This window comes from Oncorhynchus nerka, linkage group LG28 (assembly GCF_034236695.1).
Source record: "Oncorhynchus nerka isolate Pitt River linkage group LG28, Oner_Uvic_2.0, whole genome shotgun sequence".
NCBI classification, from domain to species: domain Eukaryota; kingdom Metazoa; phylum Chordata; class Actinopteri; order Salmoniformes; family Salmonidae; genus Oncorhynchus; species Oncorhynchus nerka.
Window position 1 is genome coordinate 10,085,669 of NC_088423.1, and position 13,903 is coordinate 10,099,571.

General features: G+C 41.7%; 1 protein-coding gene across 1 annotated transcript; it reads left to right on the top strand.

The window, feature by feature from the left end:
- Nucleotides 1-815: 815 nt before the first annotated feature.
- Nucleotides 816-13,013, top strand: LOC115112860 (peripheral myelin protein 22-like). Its single transcript, XM_029639872.2, has 5 exons — nt 816-947; nt 1,891-1,982; nt 2,090-2,180; nt 9,219-9,359; nt 11,290-13,013. The coding sequence occupies exons 2-5, from the start codon at nt 1,905-1,907 to the stop codon at nt 11,448-11,450; spliced, it is 471 nt and encodes a 156-aa protein (XP_029495732.1). The 5' UTR covers nt 816-947; nt 1,891-1,904; the 3' UTR covers nt 11,451-13,013.
- The last annotated feature ends 890 nt before the right edge of the window (nt 13,014-13,903 follow it).

The following is a 13,903-nucleotide window of genomic DNA, read 5'->3' on the forward strand; positions in this document are numbered from 1 at the left end:
ATAGGATCTGGGGCTATCCCTGCCCTATCTCTCCTCTCCAGCAGGCCTACATCGCCCAGACGCTGCGCTACGGCTGGGTCATACCCACTCGTCCACACTTTCACACATGCTGTATGATGGGGTGAGTTAATCACAGAGCGGACCACACAGTGGACTAGAAACGAGAGAGAGGCTTGTTCCCATTCTGCGAACCAACGTTGTTTGTGTGCCTCATTTCCCAGTATTTAATCACTTTGGAGCACTCCCAACATACCTCACTGTACTGTACAGTAAGCAACGTTATATCCACCCGACCTCTCTCAATTTCAACATCAGATAAATGATGAGGTGTATTAAAGCTGGAATAATGTTCAAAGGCCAACAATAATTCATATTTGACGTTAAAAATATATATCTTTGTAGCTCATCAGTGTTAACATTTGGATTTGATTTAAACCTATTCAATATTTCACATATCAATATTGACTGGAGTTATCATTTTAATTATATGTGTGAACTATATACATTTAAAAAATAGTTCCATAACATTTAGGGGAAATTATTCTAAGGAATACCATCCAGAGAGATATTAATACATTATCCTCGACGACAAAGGTCGTAATGTGTTCATGGTATCCATGTATTCAAGCAAACAATGTGTCATGAAATAACTTCCAAGCACAGTGAGTGAGTAACTTCCAGACTGCTTTCCTGTTGTGTAATTATGTACTTGACTTCCAAATGATGTATCGGAAATCCTATCACAGAGAGGCACCCCCTGACGTAGCGACGCACCGATGGGCGTTGTTCTTCCATAATGAGATACTTTATAACTGCAGCGCTGCCCTTCACATCAATCTAGTCGGAAGAAATTGGAACAGTTGTTGGACTCCGTTAAACTTGCTTTGCGCGCTTTTCTTCGGAAAACCATTTTTTGTGGAATTATAGTCACTCTGCAGTCGCACTAAGTAAGTTGTCTTTGCTTCCAACTGTGGTGAACTTTTTCGGTAGATTAAATAATCACATGCGTATGGATTATATGGCACGAACGGAACTCCAAAACGAAGCGGCCTTTCCTCATTAAAATTTAAATTACTGCGATCTTCTCGCAGGCAGGCAGGCAGGCAGGCAGGGGAAAGACGTGGTTTATTTTCCTAGTAGCTATAATATCCATAAAAACATGTTTGACGGATGGATCTGTTAATTTTACATCGACTTTCAGCGTGTCGACATACAGTAGACTTTTCTGGTCTATTATTTAATATTTTTGCTAGATGGAGTCGAATTGTTTATTTATAATTCATGAGCACCTATTGAGAATACACATGCAACATATACACACCAACTGGCATAAATCACTTAGGAAGTAGCCTACACTGTGCTGTTGATAATGTCTACTTATCTCTGGTTTAGTGGAACATGTTTTAGGTCCAACTGGACCTGCAGTGCTGTGTGAAAGCTGGCCTGTTCTAACCTAGATTGATTTGTTTATCATGCTACATGGAGGAAACAACGACCTGCCTATTAAAGTATTTTTCTCATAAAGGAAAGCAACTTACTGAGGGTGTGATTAATGACGTGCTACTCTAAAAATATTGTAGGTATACACTTGTTCATTTCTAGTGGACATGCATAAGCGACTATTCAATTTTAAACATTAACAAAATGTTCAGCTAAACTTTACTTAATGTGTATTACAAGTTGAATATCAGTTGGACATAAACAAGTTCTAATTTTTAAATTCCTCTCCAATAGACATTCCACTGTGCAGATCAAGTTTCAGAGAAGGCGCTGTTCTGTGTTGAATACAGGGCATTACAGATCCTGCAGTGACACACCCATGTCCCAGTCCCACAGAACTAGAGAGAGACCTTCAGAAACTGACTGCGCCTCCTTTCTTTTCTCATTTAGCTCCGTCTGACAAGATGCTGCTCCTACTACTGGGAATCGTCGTCCTGCACATTGCAGCCCTAGTCCTCCTATTTGTGTCAACAATTGTCAACGTAAGTAGAGCTCATTATCAATCATTTCTGAAAATGAATCAAAACAGTAAAAAAAAATCAGGCTGCATTGTTCTCTTGTTAATGGCAGCTCTGTGTTTATCCTCTAGGCCTGGACGACAGGGTCCACTAGCAGCTCAGACCTCTGGAATAACTGCTCTACCATTGGAGGATACCACTGTGACCCGGCCAACACTGGAGGTAAAATAGAGCGACTGACTGTACATCTGCTGCAGTGGCTAGGTTTTTTTTTCAGAAAGTCATCTCTCATTCTGCATGATGCTGATGATCCCTCCTATTGTCCAATAGTGAACTTATTTTGAAGGATATAATGTAGATATCTATTTGTAGATCCTATAAACGGGGTATTCTGAATATTAGTGCATTTGACACCAAACTGGTTGAGATTTTCTTGTGTCTTGAGAATAAGTTAATCACTGTAAGATCCTAGACAGTAAAATGTGGGAAGACTTCGATAGTGATTAACAATAACTGGCTTAGGCCCTGAAATCCCACTCACATTAATGTTAACCATGCCCCTAATGGGAATCATGCTCCAATGAGACCCTACTGCCATCTAGGGGTGAGAATGTGAAACTCTGTATAAATAGTCATGGTGTGATGTCCATATTCAGGCATGTATGGGTCTTTTTAAGGGTATTTTAAAGTGTTAGATCTGAGCAGCATTGTGTGTGCAGCAGACAGGGAGGCCTTGGACCACCCCATACAGAACACAGTGTGCTGACAGCTCTGGTCACACCCATGTATCAGATCCTGTATACAGTGAGATCATTAAAAAAAACAGAGACCTAGCAGCTGTGTGTTTTTTGTCTGAGACAGATTCAGACCAGAGTCAATAGGGGTTGGAGGGAAACACTGCATCAACAAACAATACCATATTAAATTAGAAGTTATGATATGGATTAGAATATTTTACAATTAGCAGAAACATCAATCAATCATATTAATTTAAAGCCCTTCTTACATCAGCTGATGTCAGTGCTGTACAGAAACCCAGTCTAAAACCCCACACAGCAAGCAATGCCGGTGTAGAAGCGCGGTGTCAAGGAAAACTCCCTAGAAATGCCGGAACCTAGAGCGGACCCAGGCTATGAGGGGTGACCAGTCCTCTTCTTGCTGTGCCGGGTGGAGATTATAACAGAACATGGCCAAGATGTTCATAGATGACCAGCAGGTTCAAATGATAATAATCAGTGGTTGTTGAGGGTGCAACAGGTCAGTACCTTGGGAGTAAATGTCAGTTTGCTTTTCATAGCCTATCATTGAGTATCTCTACCGCTCTTGCTGTATCTAGAGTTGAAAACAGCAGGTCTGGGGCAAGGTACCACGTCCGGTGAACTGTTCTGTGGAACCATGACCTGAACAGTTTAAGCTAGAGCAGCAGCACGACCAGGTGGACTGGGGACAGCAAGTAGTCATCAGGCCAGGTAGTCCTGAGGCATGTTCCTAGGGCTCAGGTCCTCATAGGGAGAATTAGAGAGGGCATACTTAAATTCACACAGGACACCAGATAAGACTGGAGAAATACTCCAGATATAACAGACTGACCCTAGCCCACCCCCTCCCGACACACAAACTATTGCAGCATAAATACTGGAGGCTGAGACAGGAGGGGTCGGGAGACACTGTGGGCCCGTCGGACAATACCGCAGGACGGGGCCAAACAGGCAGGATATAAACCCACCCACTTTGCCAAAGCACAGGCCCCACACCAGTAGAGGGATATCTCCAACCACAAACTTACTATCCTGAGGCAATTCCGAGTATACCCCACAAAGATCTCTGCCACGGCATGAACCCTAGGGCAGCGCCAACCCGGACAGGAAGATCACGTCAGTTACTCAACCCACTCAAGTGAAGTACCCTTCCTAGGGATGGCATGGAAGACCACCAGTAAGCCACTGACTCAGCCACTGTAATAGGGTTTGAGGCAGAGAATCCCAATGGAGTGAGGGGAACCAGCCAGGCAGAGACGGCAAGTGCGGTTCATTGCTCCAGTGCCTTTCTGTTCACCAAGAGTTAAAATATATAGTGAAAACAATAGTGGTCCTAAAACGGAGCCTTGGCAAACACTGACATTTACAGTTGATTTGTCAGAGGACAAACCATCTACAGTGACAAACTGATTTCTTTCTGACAGATCAGATCGAAATCAGGCCAGAACTTATCAGTGTAGACCAATTTGGGTTTCCAATTTCTCCAAAATAATGTGGTGATCAATGGTATCAACAGCAGCACTAAGGTCTAGGAGCACGAGGACAGATGCAGAGCCTCTGTCTGACGTCAAACATGGTTCTAGAGGCAATGTAATACTATAAAACTTGTGTTCAATAGTTTAATGTATTACCTTAGATCCATTACTACACTAGTCTCAAGCCCAACAGGCTGTAGATAGCTGCCTGGTGTCTAAAATGAGCGTGTCAGACTCGGGCCCCAGTGTGTTTTGTTAGTGAGACAGACAGCAGATTCTTTATCGTGTTCTGTAGGGGTCGAGGGGAAGGAGGTAGGGGTCGAGGGGAAGATGGTGGAGTCTACTCACGTGCACGGGGCCCAGCCCGACCCAGCCAATCAGTAGTGTTCAAAGGCTACTGCAATGCTTTGCTGAACAATCAGTACAACTGGTATGACTGGGTTCGCTAAACATGAGGGTGGGATGGAGGCTCCACCAATGGTCACGCACACTGGATGGCCTCTTTATTTTTAATCTTCCTATTAGGAGTTAAGTTATGTAGTTATGCATAGTCTATATTCCATGTGGGGATTGGTTTATGTTTTCCCCATGCTGTTTGCACTTGACCTGACTTTGCCCATGACATGGGAACCCAGTCCTTAGTTTGTTTTACTAGTTACAGTTAAGCAATGTCCACATTAACTTCTTACTGTATGTTAGTTATTACGTGTACTGGACAGACACCAGCTGGTCTGATCTCTACTGTAGCCACAGGCTGGCACTTCAATCTGTCAGATGAAGCGTGACGTTAACATGACATGCATAACAGATATGTCCTTGTGCCTCAGGATAGTCAGGACTCAACAAACTAAGAACAATTCTTCATTTTCCTCTTGATTTTTCTGTGAAAAAGTCTATTTTGAATGAATTCTATAACATAGAGTACAGTGTAACATGTTGTGTGGGTTATGTATTCTAACCATTGAGTGTAGAATGGAAATGACCGTAGACACAAGCACAACAGGGACTCTTATTATGGTAGATATTGTGGGCCCAAGGACCACACCTCACCCCAGGAAATGCCCCATATCACAACGTCACAGCCTTCTGGTACGAGACAGGAAGAGCGGAAGGAAGAGAACATGTCTGTTTATCAACCGTATAGGATATATTTATAGAACCCTGATGTAAAACAAAGTGCCGAACAACAAAGTATCATGCAACATGTTATCATGTTTAGGCCTATAAATTGTCATATACACTAACGTATCGTTAGCCTTACTATGAGAGTTGATTTGGTTTCATGTAAAGCTTTCATGGATATAAATGGAGTTTGTCGTATTGCTATTCAGTGGATTGGTTTGATAGTAATTTTGTCTATTTCTCTGCTCTGGGGTGACAGACTCTTTGATAACGTCATTGAATCCATCAAAACCTGTTTCCCCAAACCTCTCATGACAAGATGTATTAGTTTCCTGGAAAGCTTCAGGTGCATCATGGGAGATGTTTAAACAATCTACAAATGGATGTCGACTGAACGAACCGTTATAAATTAGTAAAGTGTCTGCTGTGGACTGGACTATGTCTGAGCCACAATCATTCATTTTGAGGTTTCTTAACCAATTAGTGATGCTAAAGAATCCTGAGCAGGGTCTCAAAAACCACTGGATTTGGGCTGAATTAAATACTGGTTAAAAACAAGCATCCACAGTAAGTTTAGTACCTGAGACATGGAGGATGCATGGTGTATACTGGAATCGTATCTTCCCACTTGACTATGGTACAGTGTCCTTAGTATCCAATGGGGGCATGCAGGTCTGTATTTCTATTTATTAAGGATCCCCATTATTTCCTGCCAAGGCAGCAACTACTGTTCCTGGGGTCCAAAAGAATTAAGGCAGTTAAGTAATGTTTTTTTTACAATACATTTACAATAGATTTCACAACTCATTGTGTGCCCTCAGGCCCCTACTCTACTACCACATAAATACATCACAAAATCCATGTGAACATCTGTATGCGTCTGTGCCTACATTTGTGTTGCTTCACAGTCCCCGCTGTTCCATAAGGTGTATTTTTTTTTTAAATGTTTGAAATCTAATTTTGCTACTTCCATGTGTTACTTGATGTAGAATAGATTTCTACGTAGTCCAATAATACATTTCTGTTTGGTAAATACTTTGGTAGAGCTCCAGCAGAAAACATGTTGTGGCATGGGTAGTGACAGCAGCAGACACAGCTAAACGTGAAGTGAAAGGGAGAGAGAGATGTGAGAAATGGCTTTGGAGAGCTAGATGGAGAGATGCCTTAGGAAACCTGAGTGTATGCAGGCTACATGCATGACCCTCTGACAAGAAATAGAGCTGCGTGGAAGTCCAGGCATTCCAGACGTAGATAGTGCTGTGGTTGGAGCGCTAACACAGAGTGCTGGGGGGATATATCTGTCAGTGGCATGTATTCATGGATGCCAAGGGAAGCCTGGCTTCCACACATGTACCAAGAAAAAAAACATACAAAATAATGTATCTTTTGTCTCTTGCGATTTGAAGGATATTTATGACTAAGGCTATGTATCTCACCGGAGATAGCATCCAAGTGAACGAAACAGCGCCCTCCTGTCTGTCTGTGTAGCCCATCTATCTGATTCTGTCTGCTCAACAAGAGTATGACGTTGTAGCATTGACTGCAAGGGAAGCCAACTCGTCATTGAGCTCAGCTGTGATCGGTCCTGGCGCACCAAAAGTGTCAAGGGAAGCCACTGGATTTGGCTTCACACCAATCGCATCACTTTAGAAGCCAAAAGTCATTGACAAACTTGAATTGTTGTGTTGTCCTCCGGTGACTAGCTAACTAATAGGGATTTGGACTTGTGGTTTTACATAATTCTCTGTACTGGCCAATGATTATAACAGCAATGATCCAATCTGATCCAATCATTAATGTATACATTGTGCCCCTGGATTGAGGGGATGGAAGTTCAACAGGTGTAGAAATCTAATTTTTACTAGCTAACTAGTTTCCAATGAAAGGGAGTTAGGCTAGCGAGCAAGCATTTTAGCCAGGTAGCCTAGGACAACAAACCGTGTGTGCTGTATGACAGTCATAGACCGTTTAGGCAACATGAAAGAGGATGGCATTGGCGTTTCTCTACAAGTAGTGTGAGTCAACATTTTTGCACACATGAATCAGTTTCATCATAGTTAGCTTACATTGATTGGACTAAATTGATTTTGGTATCTTTTAGTTGTCACTGTATTGGACTAAGCATGTTGAAATCATGCTGGATTAGTGGAGGCATCACCATTTTTCTTTGTCTTGCGGTAACTCTCTGTGGTTCTAAATCAATAGTTTAGTATTCCGGAATTTAGGATACATTAATGATTGGATCAGAATCGCTGTTATAATCATCATTGGCCAGTACAGAGAATTATGGTCCCTTTTGGATATATATCACTTGCGTGACAATGCTGTAGGTCATGTTACATGCAAAATGCTTTGTGGACTCTAGTTTTGTGATGAAACAAAGGTGTGGATGAATTTATTCTGCCACTGTCTTAATGTCTGCCTTAGTTCATAAGCTTTGCCTCCGTGATATATAGGCCTAACAGGTTATAGAGCAAACAACACAATTATCACAACACCGGTTGTAAAATGGCTTTTACCCACGCAACGCTACTGCTCAAAGTCCCTGGCTGTCATTTCAGGTTACTATAATGGGTTAACAGGGCGTTCTGTGCTGTAGTAACCTGGCCTTAGAACAGCAGTAGGTATAGTAACCAGACCATCAATGTCTTAAGGGCCTGTTTGTATTATTGAGTAGCCTACAATGCTTTCAGGAACAGGATACCTAGGTACCATTATTGTGGTTGACATTCGTACCCCCTTGGAAATGTAATCAGCATAATACAAAAAATCTCCGTAAAATCTGTAATTTTAAGCTAGAGATCTTTCTTTGCATTGGATACTTCTTAATACAGATGTTGCTTCTTCGGTGAAAGGTGAGCTAGAGTTGTGGTTGTCAGACCATGAGACATCCCGAAAAAAATGTCTTGTAACAAAAATCTGTAGTGGCCAAACGGTTTGGCCTACAAATGAGACTCACGAACACGATGGTATTTTTCTCTACAACCCCCACAAGCATATTGGCTGTACCGACTTCAGACGAGTCCCTGTCTGCCAAGTTCTGTCTTTTTGGGCTACACACGTATATGCCCCCTCTGTGCAAAGGTGAGAGACTCTCTGTTTTGCTCTAGGATACCCATATTGATCTGACTGTCTCCTGGTACCAGTTGCAAAAGTTAATGGAAGTGTGTGTATATATGGACAGTGTGTATATAGTGCCAATAATAAGGAGTTAAATAAGTGTAGAAAATAAATACAAATGTTTCCTCTTCTGTTCCATGTTTAGTGAATGTTATTCAGTGGTTTGTATGGGCTTATAGGTCACCTTTTTTATCAAATCATAAAAATTGATACTTCAAGGGGTCTTGCAAAATGATCCTAGGTATGACCTCTTTAAAACAATTCCATACTGTTTAGTAGAACCCCTCCCCTGACTTAGACTTTTATGGGTTAAGTGTTCCAGGGCTTCTTCCCTGTCATTTCACTGATCTCCATTCTCATTAAAGTTGTTTCTTTAGTGTTGCGAACTTGGGTTTCTATGTTGCTGTAAATAGAAAGTGAAGTCTGATGTATAGTTGTGAGTCTAATGCATGTATCCATGTATAGCCAATTCATACAGTTGAAGTTGGAAGATTACATACACTTACATAAACTATAGTTTGTTAACAAGAAATTTGTGGTATGGTTGAGAAACGAGTTTCAATGACTCCAACAGACTTATGTAAACTTCTGACTTCAACTGTATATACTGCATAGCTATGTCTAGTCCATGTGTCCTGTGTGGTCCTCTGTAGCTGTGCGTTGCGTTATGCCTAAGAACAGCCCTTAGCTGTGATGTGTTGAACATGCACACCTCCCCCTCAGGCCTTATTGCTTAAATATATTATGTATAATTGACTGACAATCTCCCCCTCTCTTCCCTGCAGTGTGGATCCAGGCGGTGCAGGCCCTGATGATCCTGTCCATAATCTTCAGCTTCATCTCTCTCTTCCTGTTCTTCTGTCAGCTCTTCACCCTTCAAAAGGGAGGCCGCTTCTTCCTCACTGGAGTCTTCCAGATCCTTGCCAGTAAGTTCCCATTATGTCATTCAGGAAAACTCAACTGAAACAGACCTATTCAGAAGTTTACACTGTATAAAGGGTCCTAAAGCTTCTTGTTGTATTCAAGCAATACACCAGCAGTTCACTAAACATCCAGACTATGCACCCGCCGCACCGGAGTGGACTTTCACAGAAAGTGTTGCAACAAACAGCTTCTGGGTTGTCTGTCAGTGCACTGATATTGTCTGTCAGTTGAATAGGGTCTATTGTATTCTGCCACCTCTTCTGGTCTATTGTGTTCACCATTGGCAGCACTTTCTAATCTCCCAGGTTGGCACTGTAGACCATGCCCTTCTTTGGACACTGTTAACAAACCTCCAAACGAGCTTCAACGCCACACAACACTCCTTCTGTTGCTTTCAACTGCTCTTAAATGCTAGTAAAACGAAATGCATGCTTTTCAACCGATCGCTGCCTGCACCCGCCTGACGAGCATCACTACTCTGGACGCTTCTGACTTAGAGTATGTGGACAACTACAAATACCTAGGTGTTTGGCTAGACTATAAACTCTCCTTCCAGACTCACATTAAGCATCTCCAATCCAAAATTAAATCTAGTATCGGCTTCCAATTTTGCAACAAAGCCTCCTTCACTCATGCTGCCAAACGTACCCTCCTAAAACTGACTATCCTACGGATCCTTGACTTCGGCGACGTCATTTACAAAATGGCCTCCAACACCATACTCAGCAAACTGGATGTAGTCTATCACAGTGCCATCCGTTTTGTCACCAAAGCCCCATATAGTACCCACCACTGTATGCTCCTCTCGTTGGCTGGTCCTCACTACATATTCGTCGCCAAACCCACTAGCTCCAGGTCATTTATACGTCTTTGCTAGGTAAAGCCTCGCCTTATCTCAGCTCACTGGTCACCATAGCAACACCCACCCGTGGCACGCTCTCCAGCAGGTATATTTCATTGGTCATCCCCAATGCCAACACTGCCTTTCCTTCCAGTTCTCTGCTGCCAATGACTGGAACGAATTCCAAAAATCACTGAAGTTGGAGACTTATATCTCCCTCACTAACTTTAACCATTAGCTATCAGAGCAGCTTTTTTTACCGATCGCTGCAGCTGTACACAGCCCATCTGTAAATAGCCCATCCAATGAATGAACTACCTACCTCATCCCCATATTTGTTTTTCTGTTTTTTTTCACACCACTATTTCTACTTGCACATCCTCATCTGTACATATCACTCCAGTGTAAATTGTAAATTTCTTTGCCACTATTGGCCTATTTATTGCCTTACCTCTTTACTTCATTTGCACACACTGTATACAGATTTTTTTTTATTGTTATTGACTACGTTTCTTTATCCCATTTATTCTACGTGTAACTCTGTTGTTTTTGTCGCACTGCTTTGCTTTATCTTGGCCAGGTCGCAGTTGTAAATGAGAACTTGTTCTCAACTGGCCTACCTGGTTAAATGAAGGTGAAATAATAATAATAATTGAATGAAATGCCAGTGGGCACAGACACTCACACAACTGGAAATTTCAAGACTGGAAACATGGTGGGTGAACAACAACTTCAACACAGAGACCGTGTCATGCCAGTTTACAGTGGGCAGGGCTGGGTTCTCTTGTAACTTGGAAGCAGGCCAGGGCTTTAGATGAGGACGTGAGGAATCTAACAGGCATGTTTGTAGTTCAATAGGAACCATGACAGTGTGACGAAACAATTGGCTGGGGGAATCCATTTGGGAAGTCTGGACCCTACTCACCCCACCTCTCCTCTACTGCTACCCAACATGGTTCATTCTAGAACAACTTCCATGAAGCATTGCAGATTGTGATGATGGCGTGACACAAGAATTTGATCTTAAGAATTCGACCCCCTCCCCTTCATCTCCTGATCTCCTTCTCTTCTCATATTTTCTTCTCCTCTAGGTCTGTTTGTGATGAGTGGAGCAGTGATCTATACGGTGATGAGTCCTGAGTGGGTGCCTGATTCAGAGGCCTTTGGCTGGGCCTACATCATGGCCTGGGCGGCCTTCCCTCTGGCCCTGATCAGCGGACTCATCTATGTCATCTTGAGAAAACGGGAATAAGACCCCTGTTCCCTAACCTCCACCCCACTCTCAGCATTAACAATCCCCCCCAGGAGAGTAGAGTCAGAAGCTTGAGGACTGGTTTCTGACTGAGTCTACAGCCGTCTTCACCCAGGTCTTCATCGTACTGGGAGGTAACACATGATGAAACAATACTGTCAGAATTTGAAGCTGTATATAGTATCTATGGTTTAAAGTCTATTTATAACACTTTACATATGTGTACATAGTATTGTTGCTCCGTCAGATATTCAGACAAGCTTTGTTTTAGCTGATAAATATGTTTGTAATGATGAAATAATTAGACGCTGTGTTTTTGAACAGTTTTCACCAAAGTGCATGTATAAAATAGAGAGCTAGAAGGATTGTGTAACTGAGCTTGCTTTACAAAAACTAAGTGGTAACATCCAAATAATGGCTTAGATGTTTAACTTTTTTTAAATTTTGTTTTATTTTCAACAAATGGTGCTATGTATTTCCCATTCCTATTACTGATAGCCATTTTCATTTTACAGTCAAATGACTTGACTTATGAAGTAACTATAAACGTCAGGGTGAGAAGTAGACTTCAATGTAATGTGCCTAACTGCTTCGGTTTATAGAGATGATTTAGATTTGTTTTAAATTAAAGCTTTAGAAAAACAGTCAACTGTGATTGTTCAGCTAAAAGGAGCGTTGGAGTTAGGGTGATGGAGCAGTCGTGTTTTGGTTGGAATGTCAGTATTAGAATGTCTTGCCATTGTTCCATTTGATTTCCTCTGTTTTAGACAGAGTTCAAGGATGGAGAACGAGAGATAAATGACTGGATTGACTTAGATCTGGGTTGTTGTCTTCTCTCTCACTGTAAGGCCAAGCCATGTTCATCTGTTTGTATTTCTAGCATATGTACGACCAGTAAACACGCTAGATACCAACCTGCCTCTTGGACAGAGTACTGTAACAACTAGTAGGGCATTGCAGCCAGATCTACATTTATGTACGTTTTTATATCTGATTACATTATATAGATAATTCAAAGAAGGGCAAGCAAGCTCTGAGGCAGCGTACTCCAACCTGATCAAGGCAGAATAGAGGACATGATTTCTAGTATTAGCCTTGCCATGTGGGAGAAAATGGACTGAGGTCTGCAGTTGTGATACAAATGTTCCAATTCACTTTTGAAGTTTGACAAGCTGCAGTTTCTGCCACACTGAAGTACATGTTTTATCATGTTAATAACATGTCTATGACTATTTAGTATGTAGACTTAATGAAACAAACCAAATTGAAAGCTCCTACCTACAGGGGGTTTCTATGCATTTCACGATTTTATTTAGTGTATTCCTCATCACAGCATAACACTAACACCATTAGAGCTATAGTCAAGACCATTGATTAATGTTGAACTCCATGTAGCTATTTACAATCTTAATAGATATGTTTGAATGGTCCAGTGTCTGCCTTGAAGAGTATGGTAAACTACTGAAGAGAGGAAGTAAAAATGTACAGTGCATGAAAGAGTGTAATGTGGGATCTCTTCTTGTATTTGGTTGGTGTGTTATTAAAGAGAATGCAAATTCTGAACTCTTGCTCTGTGGCCATAATATAATACCCGCACTAGGAGCTCGGTTCTGTTCGGGAAAAAATGTATGACAATGTAATGAGACTTTTAACATCATGCAGATTTCTCCCATCAAATAGCCTAAACTAAATGGCACTCAATCAAAAATGCACTGTCATGTAAACAAGACTGGTCAAAGTAAAATGGCCAATATGGAATGGATAGTCACGATTGTTGTCCAGGAGTTTTCACCCCATTTTTGATCAGTGGTTTCATGTTTGTCAATTTATAACAAGCTGATCATAGTGAAAAATCAAATACTTCTGCATTTCCCACTGTTAACACGTTGCACACTACAGACCCTCGTTCCATTCCAAGCTGTATCCCAACCGGCTGTGATTGGGAGTCCCATAGGGCGGTGCACAATTGGCCCAGCGACGTTAGGGTTTGGCCAGGGTAGTCTGTCATTGTAAATAAGAATTTGTTCTTAACTGACCTGCCTAGTAAAATGATAATCCATTGTGGGCCGAAGTGTTAGGTTACACCCCAGTAAGCACGAGCCAACATCTTTTTGTCCCTGTCCGGGCTTTGTTTAGTTTTTTTGGTGTTTTACAAATGGTAGGCTTACCACAGATGGGCATTCTTAAAATTCAATTTCAGACAACACTGCACGCTACACCTCAGTAAGCATGTGACTGATTGACATGACTGATCTTAAACAATTTAGGATGTTTCTTCGCCTTGGAGCCTTGTTCTTTTAGTTTTGTTGCTAAAAAGTTTTTAATATTTTGCATTGATAGAATAGTCAAATTGTAAACTACTGATTTTTAAACTTGGTTTGGTTTTGTTTATCTAGCCCTCTAACTAGGGTTGTAAAATGTGTAGAAATCCCAGTTGAAGGATTTACTCATTA

Excerpts from the sequence above, each read along its gene's own strand:
- LOC115112860 (XM_029639872.2), top strand. The coding sequence starts at position 1,905 with ATGCTGCTCCTACTACTGGGAATCGTCGTCCTGCACATTGCAGCCCTA. Across the intron at positions 1,983-2,089 it reads TTGTGTCAACAATTGTCAAC|GCCTGGACGACAGGGTCCAC; the intron begins GTAAGTAGAGCT and ends TTTATCCTCTAG. Across the intron at positions 2,181-9,218 it reads TGACCCGGCCAACACTGGAG|TGTGGATCCAGGCGGTGCAG; the intron begins GTAAAATAGAGC and ends TCTTCCCTGCAG.